The sequence below is a fragment of the Colobus angolensis genome, unplaced genomic scaffold (assembly GCF_000951035.1).
Source record: "Colobus angolensis palliatus isolate OR3802 unplaced genomic scaffold, Cang.pa_1.0 Scaffold101, whole genome shotgun sequence".
Taxonomy (NCBI): domain Eukaryota; kingdom Metazoa; phylum Chordata; class Mammalia; order Primates; family Cercopithecidae; genus Colobus; species Colobus angolensis.
This window is the reverse complement of record NW_012111031.1, coordinates 9,177,575-9,190,962: the sequence shown is the minus strand read 5'-3', so window position 1 is coordinate 9,190,962 and position 13,388 is coordinate 9,177,575. Positions and strand designations below refer to the sequence as shown.

The 13,388-nt window shown below is 37.3% G+C and overlaps 1 protein-coding gene and 1 long non-coding RNA gene across 2 annotated transcripts in view; both read left to right on the top strand.

Moving 5' to 3' along the window:
• Window positions 1-6,825, top strand: part of DNAJC15 (DnaJ (Hsp40) homolog, subfamily C, member 15) — an 86,196-nt gene extending 79,371 nt beyond the window's left edge. Inside the window, exon 6 of the mRNA XM_011940339.1 lies at window positions 4,825-6,825. Coding sequence (XP_011795729.1) covers window positions 4,825-4,895 — 71 coding nt within the window. The 3' untranslated portion in view covers window positions 4,896-6,825. The remainder of the gene's footprint in view (window positions 1-4,824) is intronic.
• Window positions 6,826-10,624: 3,799 nt separating this feature from the next.
• Window positions 10,625-13,388, top strand: part of LOC105510506 — a 48,710-nt gene continuing 45,946 nt past the window's right edge. The window contains exon 1 of the long non-coding RNA XR_001001570.1: window positions 10,625-10,744. This is a non-coding gene — a long non-coding RNA (uncharacterized LOC105510506). The remainder of the gene's footprint in view (window positions 10,745-13,388) is intronic.

Sequence of the window (13,388 nt, the reverse complement as noted above, 5' to 3'; positions counted from 1 at the left end):
GGCTGAGGCAGGAGAATCGCTTGAACCTGGGAGGCAGAGGCTGCAGTGAGCCAAAATCTAGCCGTTGCACTGCAGCCTGGGCAACAAGAGATAAACTCTGTGTCAAAAAAATAAATTAATAAATATATATTTATTTTTTATTCTGTTAATGTGGTAAATTACATCAATTAATTTTTGGATATGTAAGCCAGTCTTGCATTCCTGATATAAACCTAACTTGGTCATCATATCTAGTCTGATTTGATAAGTGAATATTTTGTTTGTTTTGCACCTGTGCTCATGAGAGATATGGATCTGTGGTTTCCCTGTGACATTTTCATTAGGGTTTGTTATCAAAGATATGCTAACCTCATAAAAAGAGTTGAAAGTGTTTTCTCTTCTATTTTTCTGAAAAATTCAACAAAATCATGGCCAGGATTATTATTTTTTGGGAAGATTTTTAATTACATGTTTAGCTTCTTAAATATTCTTTTGATTTTCCATTTCTTCTTATATTAGTTTTGAAAGGTTTTCTTTTTCTTGGAATTTATCTTTTACATTTTTACATGCTCTGACATGAAGTTGATTACTTTTTTAGAGAACTGATCTTTCACTATGTTGATTCTCTCTCAAATGCTAATTTCTGTTGTGCTACCTTCCTTGATGCGTGAGTTATTTAGGAGTGTATTGATTAATATTCAAACGTTGGGATCTTCTAGATGTGTTTGTTATTGATTTCTAGTTTAGTTCTCCTATGGTCAGTTAACAGACTCTGTTTCAGTGTTTCTCCAACTCTGTTGGAGGACTTTTTTTTTTTTTTTTCTCTCAATCTCTGGTGGACTGACAGCTTTTGTAAAATAATGAAAAGGAAATGAGAAAATTGAGGAAAAAAGTATGTATATAAGATCCAGGTTTTACAGGGGTACACTATTATTTCAAACAGCTATATTTTCTGAACACTTAATCTCAATTTCCAAACCTATGGTCTAATAGCAGTTGTAAATCAACATTCATCCATGGAAGACACTTTACATAGGACCATTTATTGTTATTTTAATCTTTGAAGTTTGTTGAGATTTACTTTATACCCTAGCACATGGTCAGTTACAGTAAATGTTCCATGTGCAGTTTAAAAGAAGATACATTCTACACTTGTAGGGCGGAATGTTTTATGTGTGTCAGTTAAATCAAGTTTGTTGATGTTATTTAACTTCAGTGTTCTTACTCTTTCATTTTGTCTACTTGTTTTATGCATTGTTGAGAAGAGGGATCACTCACTAAGATTGTGGATTTGTGTGTTTTTCCTTTTGGTTTTCTTCTTTTTTTCTTTGTGTATTTTGAGGGCTATCTTATTAGGTATATTCAAATTTACAATTGCCTTCTCTTACCAGTAGACTGACCCTTGTAACACTGTGAAATTGCCCGTTTTAGTTTTGCATTTTACCTTAAAATGTACTTTATCTTATAATTAGTATAACAATGTCAGCTTTATTTTTGATAGTGTTATATGTTTTTCTATTTCTTAAAAGTATAGTCTCTTAATATATAGTCTGCTGGATTTTTATAAATCAACTTTATTGAGATATAATTTGTATAGAATAAAATGCACCCATTTAAATGCATAATTTGATGAGTTCTAGCAAATATATATGCGCATGTAACCACTAACAGTCAAGACATATACCATCTCCATAAGCTCCAAAGGTTCCTTTTTGCCCCTTCCCATTGCCAATCCCTCCCCACAGCCTGGGCAGTCCACAGCCTGGGCAGTCACCATTCTTCTTTCTGCCATAGACTATAGATTAGACATATCTTTTATTTTTTATTTTATTTTTTTTTGAGACAGAATCTTGCTGTCATCAAGGCTGGAGTGCAGTGGCACGATCTCGGCTCACTGCAACATCAACCTCTGCCTCGCGGGTTCATGCCATTCTCCTGCCTCAGCCTCCTGAGCAGCTGGGCCTACAGGTGCCCGCCACCACACCCGGCTAATTTTTTTTATTTTTAGTAGAGACGGGGTTTCCCTAAAATTGTTTATATTTTTGTATTTTTAGTAGCGATGTGTTAGCCAGGATGCTCTCGATCTCCTGACCTCGTGATCCGCTCGCCTCGGCCTCCCAAAGTGCCGGGGTTACAGGTCTGAGCCACTGTGCTCGGCCTTAGACATGTTTCATATATATAGAATAGTATTATATACTCTTATGTGTCTGGCTTCTTTGAAGGAAAAAAGCAGTGCAGAATGTTGGATTCATCATAGTACATTTCCCTTATCTCCAGGATGTTGGCCCTCAAGACCTGACTGACTTGGTAGCCCTCCAGTGCTTTTATACTGATGTGTTTATATTTTATTTAGCTCTTCTAGTTGGGTGTCAGTGGGAGAGTTGGTCTTAAACATGATGGTTCACAGTAGCCAGAAGCAGAAGACCTCTGGCAATATTTAGGGTAGAAGTACAAAGGTACAGAAATACCAAGGGTGAAGGTGAGTGTTCTAATTAAACGGAACTCACTGAATTCCCCCAGAAAACTGAGAGGGGTTGAAGAGTGTTATTTTCTTTATTCTTTTTCTTTTCTTTTTTGGAGATAGGGCCTCAGTCTGTCGCCCAGGCTGGAGTGCAGTGGTGCGATCAAGGCTCATTGCAGCCTCAGGCTACAGGTGTGCACCACGACACCCAACTAATTTTTTAATTTTCTGTAGAAATGGAATCTTATTATGTTGCCCAGGCTGGTCTCAGACTCCTGGGCTCAAGCGATCCTCTCACTTCAGCCTCCCAAAGTACTGTGATTACAGGCGTGAGCCACTGTGTACGGCCAAGAGTATTTCGTTTTCGTTAAATTTAGGGTATGCATCCTATCCTGTGTTATCAGTCAGGAATCACTGCCAGCAACTAGGTATTTTAACCAGGAGAACATTTAGCACAGGTTACACGTTGTTCGAAGATCTGAAGGAGCAAGTTCTACACTTGACCTACAAGAATCATTCCTAAACAATTACAGAGCTACTGTGTCAGGGAAGCTGCTGCCTTACAGGCTGCCACTAGAACTGTGGGAGAAGCACAGTTGCTGCCACCACTATAACCACACTCTTGCTTACTGGTAGTGATAATGATAAAGAGGTTCAGCAAGAAAGGCTTTCCCTCATTTCAGCCTTCCAAGTCTTACAAGAATGGCTCTAATTAATGGAACCTAATGTGAATCAAACACTGCTTGAAGAGACTATAGGAATTGTAGTTTTGGACTGAAGAACTTTTCCAACTATATAGAGGTAGAAATGAGGGTCACAAGAACCAGTCCAAAATGTATAAGACTTTCTATCATCTATGCCTTTAATTTTTTTCAAACTGCTGAGTGAGCATATTACAGCCTATGATTTAAATATCCAGAATGCATATCAATCAAATGTTATGTTTAAGTTTAATTAATATTTTAATATTTGCTGAGGATATTCAAGACATTGAGGACATCACCCTGATAACTCTAAGAATTTAAACAGCTTACCACATTGACATTACCTAATTCCTGATTGCTAGATCGTCTTCAAAGATAATCATAAAATCAACAGATTTCATAACCAACTGCTTTAAACTTTTATCAGCCTTCTTTGTAACTCTTATAGCACATTCAAGGACATACTGTGATATATTCCATAAGTGTTTATAGCAATTCAGATCTTGATATGAAAATGTCAGTGGTATCCTCAAGGGCAAAGAGCTAAATATAGCTTTCTCCAGGATTACCCTTTCTGCCACAACGCCATGTTTGTTGATGTATTTTCTTTGCTTTTGTTTCTGTTCATAAGTTGGGTGGTATGATATCAATAAAAGGCCGGAAAAAAGTCAGGACAACGTACACCAATATTAGCTAGATGCTTTTTGGTTTGTTGTAAGCTACTGAGACCTTATGATGTTTTCAGCAGCTATAGATGGTTTGCACTTAAGGGGAGAATACAAAATAAAAAACACAAAGAGACTGGTGAGCTGTAATCTGATTGTTAGTCTGAGCGTTAAACAATGACAGTATTCAGGACTAGAAGTTAGAAGGCGTATGATGTTTAGCTTTCATGTGACAGTTTGGGGCTAGTATTTTTGTATGTCAAATAGGTTCTGTTTGTGATTTACAATGATTCTGCATTTGAAATTCACCTCAGTTTTCCTCTTGCTGTTTACATTAGAAAGAATTCATTGCAAAGAACTCTAAAAAGGAACTGACTCAGTTTTATTTTGGGGCACTGTAAATCCAAAACTACACTCTGTCAATATTCTAATAGAACCGTTTCAGAGAACAAAAATTTCTTTTGACCTTATTTTTATCTCTCATTAAGTTAGTAGGTTTTTAAGCACTGGGTAGTACATAGTTGCCTTTTTAAACATGCATTTTATTTTTGTGACATCATAAGACTTGATTAATACTTTAAAAAGACCCCTTGAATTGATTTATGTTCTTCAAAAAGATACCCCTTTTCACAGATGAATGTGTCTTTAAAAAAAAAAAAAAAGAAAGAAAACAGTCATGGAAAAGACTGTTATTTTATTTACCTGACCATCCACTTAATTTTAGAAAATTCTCTGGTCAAATACTGGAAAGGTGAATGTCTGACCCATGAAGTATTTGAGTATTTTTCAAGCTATTCCTGATCATAACTTTCTTCCATCATTTTTCTCAGAGGTTTTTTTTTAATTGTTGGATAGTTGTAGGACTTCACTAATCAAGTTTAATTTATACTGTTTTGATTTCCAGTTAGCTTATAAAATAATTTTTCAGGATTAATGTGTGAGACAATATCAGAGAAGAGTATTTTTAGTATCAATGAGGAAGTATATTTTAATTCATTTTTCTTTGTTGTCTCAGGTGGATCTCCTTACGTAGCAGCCAAAATAAATGAAGCAAAAGACTTGCTAGAATCTGGCACCAAATGTTGATTGATGCTTAAGGACCACGCTGAAGGAAAAAAAAGAGGGGACTTACAAAAAAAAAAAAAAAAAAAAAAGCTCTGCAAAATATTCTAAAACATGGTCTTCTTAATTTTCTGTATGGATTGACCACAATCTTATCTTCCACCATTAAGCTGTATAACAATAAAATAATAATAGTCTTGCTTTTTATTATCTTTTAAAGGATCTCCTTAAAATTCTATAACTGACCTTTTTTCTTATTTTCTTTGTTACATTCATACATTTTTAAGATTTTTGTTATGTTCTAAATCCCCCCACACACACATCCATGTGCAAAAGGTAAGATTATCAAGAATGCAATTGGGATTGTGAGCAATGAGTAGAAGTTTTCTTATTGCTTATATTTGTACCCTAATTGTCTCTTTTTTTCAGGGAATTTGGGACTCTGCCTATATAAGATGTTTTAAATGTCTTGAGAGCAAGTACTGGCTGATACCCCTTGGAGATATGATCTGAAATGTAATGGAATTTATTAAATGGTGTTTTGTAATGTAAGAGTTAAAAACCCCGCTCCCTCTGAGACCCTATAGCTAAAGCATGAGGACTTGGAGAGCTACTAAAATGATTCACGTTTACAAAATGAGCCCTGTGAGGAAAGGTTGAGAGAAGTCTGAGGAATTTGTATTTAATTATATTCTCCCAGTACTGTATATTTATTCATTACTCAGTCTACAAATATTTATTGACCCCTTTGATGTGCAAGGCACTATCATGGGTCCCCTGAGAGTTGCAAGTATGAAGCAATCATGGATCATGACCCAAAGGAACTTACATGTAGAGGAAGGATAAATCACACACATAGTGAATGCTGTTAGATACAGGTGATATATTTTAAAAGTTCAAAGGAAGAAAATAATATGTTAAACACTGCATGAGAGGAGGAATAAGTGGCATAGAGCTGGGCTTTAAAAAAGAAAAATAATCAGAGATACCATATGTTTGGTGAGGTGAGTCAGTGTTATTTCTTCTGAGATGAGTGTGAGATGAGAATTAGCAGAAATAGATATATCAATTGGAGTGATTAGAGTGCAGGGTTTCTAGAAAGCAAGATCTGGACAGAGTGGTCATCAAAGGCCAGCTCTGTGACTTACATTGCATTAAATTAATTTCTTAAAACATAGTCCCTGATCATTATCACTTTACTATTCCAAAGGTGAGAGAACAGATTCAGATACAGAGTGCCAGCATTATTTCCCAGTATTCCTTTACAAATCTTGGGTTCATTTCAGGTAAACTGAACTATTGCATTTTCTGTGTCTTAAAATAACTTTTTAGATATCCTAGGTGCATCTTTCAACTTCTAACATTCTGTAGTTTCGGAGTTCTGAACCTTGGCATTATTGACATGTTAGGCCAAATAATTCTTTTTTTGTGGGAGGTCTCGTGCGTTTTAGATGATCAGCAATAATCCCTGACCTGTTATCTACTAAAGACTAGTCTTATCAGTTGTGACAACAAAAATGGTTCCAGATATTGCCAAATGCCCTTTAGAGGACAATAATCGCCCCCAGTTGAGAACCATTTCTGTAAAACTTTAATTACTATTTTTTCTTTTGGTTTATAAAATAATGATCCTGAATTAAATTGATGGAACCTTAAAGTGGATAAAATATGGTTCTTACTTTAAAGTCCCCGTACATGTCCTACTAATTTTCTCATGCTTTAGTTTTTCATTTTTCTCCCGTTATCCTTGTACCTAAGAATGCCATCCCAGTCCCCAGATCCCCACCTGCCCAAAGTCTAGGCATCGTTGAAGGCCAAGCTAAAATGTATCCCTCTTTTTCTGGTGCATCCAGCAAAAGTAATATCATGAATTATCAGCTGTCTGAGAGCAGCATCATATCTGTCTTGTTTACTGTTACATTGGCAGCCAATAAATATTTGTTGAGTGAATGAATAAATTCCCATAGTACTTTATTCTTCACGTGATACATACCTATAGGGGCTATAGCTTGGTACCCTGCGAAGCAACTCTTGGTGTAACATACCTTATTTCTCATACTAAAATGCAAGAACCTTCAGAGCAAGAATATTGCCATTCATCTTTGTAACCTTTTTACTCTGGAGCACTTGCATTTAGCAGGCATCATAAAGTTTTACATACCAAGAAAATGTTGCTGTTTTCTGAATACTATGCATCAAAACATGTTACCGCTAATTTGGAAAGTTCTGCTAAGGAATATTGGGGCACCCTCAATTGCACCTTTTAATTGGTGTCATATTTTCCTCATCCATACTTTATTCATGAGAATTTGAGTCACCCCAGCATTAGCTTAGAATTTCCTTAATTCCCGTTTTCTTTGCAGGTGCCTTGGAGTCAGGCCTGCTTTTGAATACTCTCTTCCTGTTATGTGACCTTGGGCAGTTACTCAATTTTCTAGTCAATAACCTGTATCTATAAAATAGAGAAAATAATCCTATCAAATACGGTTATTGTAGAGAATAAGGATGTATAAAGCATTTAGTCACGTAAATGCGCAAAAAATATGATTTTTACTTTCTTCACTGCCTCATTTAGTTAGTTTTATCTTTAAAAATACCTTGGATTCAGGGTAAAGTTTCAGGTATGTCCCAGTAATCATTTATTTCACCCTTGAATCTGCAATTTGGGTAGAACATGGTGGGGACAGCTCGTCTGCATTGCTTGCAGCATTAACAGGCTGGAGGCACCAGTTATCCGGCCAGCAAAGTTGGGCCTGGTTGTTGGCTGAGAGCCTCGGTTTCTCTCTGCTTAGGTTCCTATTTACACAGGCTTCTCCACAGGGCTACTAGAGCATCGTCACCATAGCAGCTGTCTTATGACAGAGTGGTCCAAGAGACAAAAAATGGAAGCTGCCAGATTGCCCTGGGTCTGGAAACTGTCAGGGCATCACTTGTGCCATATTCAGTTGGTCTAAGAATTACAGAGCCTGCCTTGATTCAAAGGGAGAGGATAGAAAGGACTGAAAGAATCAGTGGTCATCTTCAATATGCAGCAGGACAGGGTTGGGATTTTTTCTTCCCCTTGAGTCTGTGAAGGCATTACTTAAAAACAAAATCAGGCATATATAATTGAACTACAACTACTTGGAGCATAAGCTCAGAAAGTTTCAGATAACAAATACAACTACTATTTTCTGCTGTTATCCTTGTGCCTAAGTATGCTATCCTAATCCCCAGATCTCCACAACTATACCTACATCGTTGAAGGCCAAGCTAAAATGCATCCCTCTCTTTCTGGTGCATCCAGCAAAAGTAATATCATGAATTAATGAGCTCTCTGAGAACAGGGATCGTATCTGTCTTGTTTACTGTTGCAGTGAATAAGTACAGTTGCAGATACTCAGGAGTAATTCTCTCAATGGCAGTATACTTATAAAACTGAATTTTCACCAGCTACACACCCCTCCCCCCAAACTCCTTATTATCTGTAAAAAGCTTGTTTGGTTACCTGTCTTCAGTAAGGATTGTGCTTGCATATTTGCTGTCATTGCATATTCTGCTTAATTAAGTTCTGTTGATATTGCAGTTGCTGTGTATTCTTACATCTTAGATGCAATCTGAGGGACTAGGAAGGCCTTTTAAAAAGAAAAGAATTCAGATTGCAGAGAAAGTGTAAGTCATGGACAGTTAATTAAAGGGGAACATAGAATGCTATTTAGATTTTAGTTGATGGTGCCAATCTTCAGCGTAAAGTCAAAAGTGGAGAGAAGTTTAGTAAGGAAAAAATGTTGGGGTTGGAATACATTGTATAGTCTTCAAAGCACTTTACTTTTTGTGAAATATATTTTAGACATTCAACAAAGATTGAATACTTACTATATCAGGCAGTAAAGATACAAGTTCATTCTTAAAATGTTCATGTTCAAGCTAAATACAAAAAAAATACGTTCTTAAACAGAAAACTTTTTCCCTCATACTTTTTAATTAACAAGACATATAGGAGTTGCATTAATGGGCATGCTTATGATTGATCATCCAGCAGTGTCATTAGAAATACATTTTATTCATGTGCAGGAATCTTTTGGTTGTCGTGGGGAACCTTGAACACAGAAAAGAGCTTTTTATTGATAAGGTAATCCAACACACTTGACAATTAGCTTAATACGGTTTAATATCACTTGTGAGAGAAGATGAATCAGCCAGGCTCTTTATGTCAAGAATATGAAGTTTCTCTGACTCCACCAACTTAAGATGAGCTACAGAGACTGCAGTGAAAAGTGAAATATCCAACTACACCAGCTTATTTCACACAGTGGAACCATGCTGTCCTCTGGCACCCTGCACCTTGCCCAACAGTCATCAACCAGATACAGGCTCCTGGCTGCAAGGAGGATTTGATGGGAATGAGTAAACGTGTCAGCATAGTCCTTCCCTTCTACTGGAAAAGCAGCCTCAAGAGCAAATCCTATTAATGGCTGGATCAGTATCTTCTGCTTGTCAAAAACATTCCATGAATTATGAGTCAACATTTTAGTTATGGTGGCAGTGCACACATTAAGAGATTAGGATTTTTGTTAGCATAATTTATTAGCTGGAAAAGTTGAGAAGGTTCTCTGGACTCATTTTTGTAGGTGGAACCTAAGTGATCTGGCTCATTGCCCACCAGTGAAATTGCTGGGCATGGCGGACAAAGAAAATGTTCCTTCTCATGATTTTTTATGAGCTGAGTAGCTATTGTTCCCAGCTGAGTGCTCTTTTCCTCTTTTTATTGTTGCTGAGCAAAAGAATTTATAAAAAGCTCTTTCTTTTGTATTAAAAACCCTGCTCAACTGAAATGCAAGTTCATTAAGTAATGTTCATTTCTCTTCCTGCCATAATAACCCTTTCCCTCTCTGTTCGATTCAACAGTGTCTAGCAGCACTGGTCAAAGTTTTAAGTCTGAGCAGACTATATTACATAGGTGTAGAGAAATAGATATTCAATCTTCAGCATTAAGGGGGAGCTTAATTTCACATGAGTAGAATATGATCACTTAGATGTTGGCCATAAATATCAAATTAGTATCTCAACTTAGCGGGGGGAATCAACAGTGGCAAACTTCAATTATGACAGGATAAAAATCACAGAGATAGTTCAATATGGACATCTAAACTATAATGCTAAAGGCCAATAATTAGAATAAGTTCATTTTAAGCAATAATATTAGCTAGCATTTGTTTAGTACCTGTGCCAAACATTTTGCCTATGTTACCTTGATTTTCATAGCTAGCCCAAGAGGTACTATTATGTATCCCCATTTTACAGGTTAACAAACAGGCTCAGAGGAGTTTAGGATCTTTTCCAAGATTACATAGCCAGTAAGTGATGGGACTAAGATCCAAATTCAGACTCTGAAACACATACTCTTTATATTATATTGCACTCGTTCTAAAAATGTGGGAGTCAGAATGAAGGGACTTGTATGACTTTTGGCTCATTCTTTGATGCACGTGGCCTGGAGTTATAAATGTGAAATGAGGTTTACAAAAGGATCCAGTGTCATTGTGCATCATGAGCAAGGAGTACCTAATCTCTTTAATTCTTCCCTGGAAGCTTATGACGTCCATCCAAGTGCACATAGCAAAAGTTCTGTTGTAAAGTTTAGCAGAGTGAGTTTCTTTGACTCAGAGTGATGATGGAGGAAGCTCTGATGAGATTTTATCTGAAATGTTCATGGACAAGAGCTTTCAAGGAGAACATCCAGAGCAAGTTTCCGAAGACAGCTCAGGAAAGTGAAGCAGCAAGACCTTGCATGAGAAATGAAGAGATAGCTCAATGTATTAAAGATGAAAACAAGAAGACCGAATTTATTGAAAGGAGCAGAGAGGCAATGAAAACAAGGCAACTGAAATGAGGTAACTTGCAGCAATTGAAAGGGAATTTCAGTACTTTTGTAGAATTTTAAAAAATTGTTTTCTGCTGTTTTCAGTTTTAATTTTTATTTTTTTTTATTTTTTTATTTTTTTGAGGCGGAGTCTCGCTCTGTCGCCTGGACTGGAGTGCAGTGGCTGGATCTCAGCTCACTGCAAGCTCCGCCTCCTGGGTTTACGCCATTCTCCTGCCTCAGCCTCCCGAGTAGCTGGGACTACAGGCGCCCGCCACCTCGCCCGGCTAGTTTTTGTATTTTTAGTAGAGACGGGGTTTCACCGTGTTAGCCAGGATGGTCTCGATCTCCTGACCTCGTGATCCGCCCGTCTCGGCCTCCCAAAGTGCTGGGATTACAGGCTTGAGCCACCGCGCCCGGCCTGTTTTCAGTTTTGAACAGGGTTATTTGTTCATGCCATACTTACTTGCCAAATTCCAAAATTCTATCTATATAGTTTTACAGTTGTCTGGTGGAATCAATGGAACTTTAGTTACCAGTCTAAGAATGCATCTTTGAGATTGTCCAGTTAATTCTCTATTTCTGGTAGCTGTAATAAATAGTGAAAAGGTTTCTAACTCCTGGAGAAAGTTTCTAACTCCTTATGACTCCTTATGACAAATATTCATAACAGACTTGTGAGTTCCTTGAACACGGATACACCTATATTCAAAAGAGTGTATTCCAAAGTTAACTCAGTGATCTTTCCATTTATCTATTGGATTAGTGGTGTCTTTGCTCTTTCCTTCTGTAAATGTGAATAGTTAAGGGTTGACTGCAGAAGTGTTTACACTTTGGCTTCCATGCCTCTGGAATGTTTGTGCTTTGGTGGTGAGATGTGAGACTATATTTGTATAGTCTGCATCTCTCAGGCTGCCCCAGAATGTTGTATAGTGCAGTGCCGAAGAAAGCAGCAGGTACACACAGAAATGGAGCCTTTCCTGGTTAACCCTGCTTGGATCTGAGTTACACTCCTGTTTCTTGACTTCTTGGGACTTAGGTAATCAGTTTGCCTTATACTGTATCCCATTTTGTACTCGCTTACATACTACATTCTTGTTTGGGCTTTCCTTTCTTTCTTGTAAGCAGATATTTTTTTAGAGCCAATATGTGAAAATACGGATACACTACAATTAAATAAAATGCTGTTGTGTTTGTTTTGCTTTAAAATTGTAAAGGATAAACAATAAGGCAGTTACAATAAAACCTAACCTGCCAAAATTGAATTTACACTCAATTTTTCTGTTGTACAACTCTTGAAGAACACCTCGTGTGTTATGTAACTTCATCTACATTGTGAACTCTTTTATTTATTAGAAGTCAATGTTAGTCTTTCATTTTTTCTACACTTCCCTTTACTTCCTCATGAGATGCCCAGCCCAGTTGTCCCTCAGGACACAGTATCGATTGGTTCACTTTTAAAAGCAGCTATTGGAAACCCAAATCATAGACATGTGAATTTTCTCAGAAGCCATTATTGAAACTTGGATTTTTACCTCTCATACCAAAATAAAGAAGGGAAAAAACAGAAATCAGCCTAACAATACCTTTAAATTGGTTTTTATATTTATCTTGTAATGCAAATACCAAAGAAAAGTACTTAGTTCCTTGGTTTATTTACTTATATCTTGCCTCTGTTATCTTCATATCAATTTTTGGCCTTAGCACTTTTGACTGCATAAAGAACTCCAAACATAGGCAATGGTAATAGAAATGCTGACACATCTGAACTGTCGGCCCCAGAATACATTATTGAATATGACTGCACAAATGCCTGGGAACCTATAGTTAGCGTGAAGAATAAGGCCGCTGTTTTCAACTTCCAGCAGGAGGAGAGTACAGACAGATGTGCCCTCTGTTTCCCCTCTCTGACTCTTCCATTGTCTTTCCCTGGCTCTTGTGTGTGTGTGTGCGTGCAGGCAGGCACACACACACATACAAACACATCCTGCCCCATGGAGTGGTCACATCTTAATATCTACTGAGGCCAGTTAGACATTCTGTGGGCCGAGTGTGTGTTGCAGTCGCCTAACTGGCCTAGAGGTCTTACAATGTCATGGGCACCATCAAGTGATCTGTTTTCAAATCTGTAGAAGGAGGAGGACTGGTAGTGTTGGGCTTACATAACATAAAGGAGCTTGGATTTGTTTTGTCAGGAGATGAATGTGTTTTTCACAGCAGTCTGGTGAATTAAGAACAATACACAGAATCCCACAGCGAGCGTGTTCTATTTGACTCTGTTGATGGGATTTATGTATGGAACAACAATTTTCTGTATAGACATAATTGAATACATATTACCATGATCTGAAACCGTGCAAGAATATGTATGGTGTGTGGGAAACCTGAAAACAGATACAACTGATGAAATTATTAGTTTATGTTTTTTACTCAAAATATTTGTGAAGCAGCTATTCCCTACAAATGCTCTATGTAGAAATGCAGAGACAAGTAGATGATTGTAATATGTCACCATCTCTTTTTTGGACTGAACTTTTTTTTCTTTTTTTTAAGATGGAGTTTCGCTCTTGTTGCTCAGGCTGGAATGCCATGGCACAATCTTGGCTCACTGCAACCACCACTTCCTGGGTTCAAGTGATTCTCCTGCCTCAGCTTCCCGAGTAGCTGGGATTACA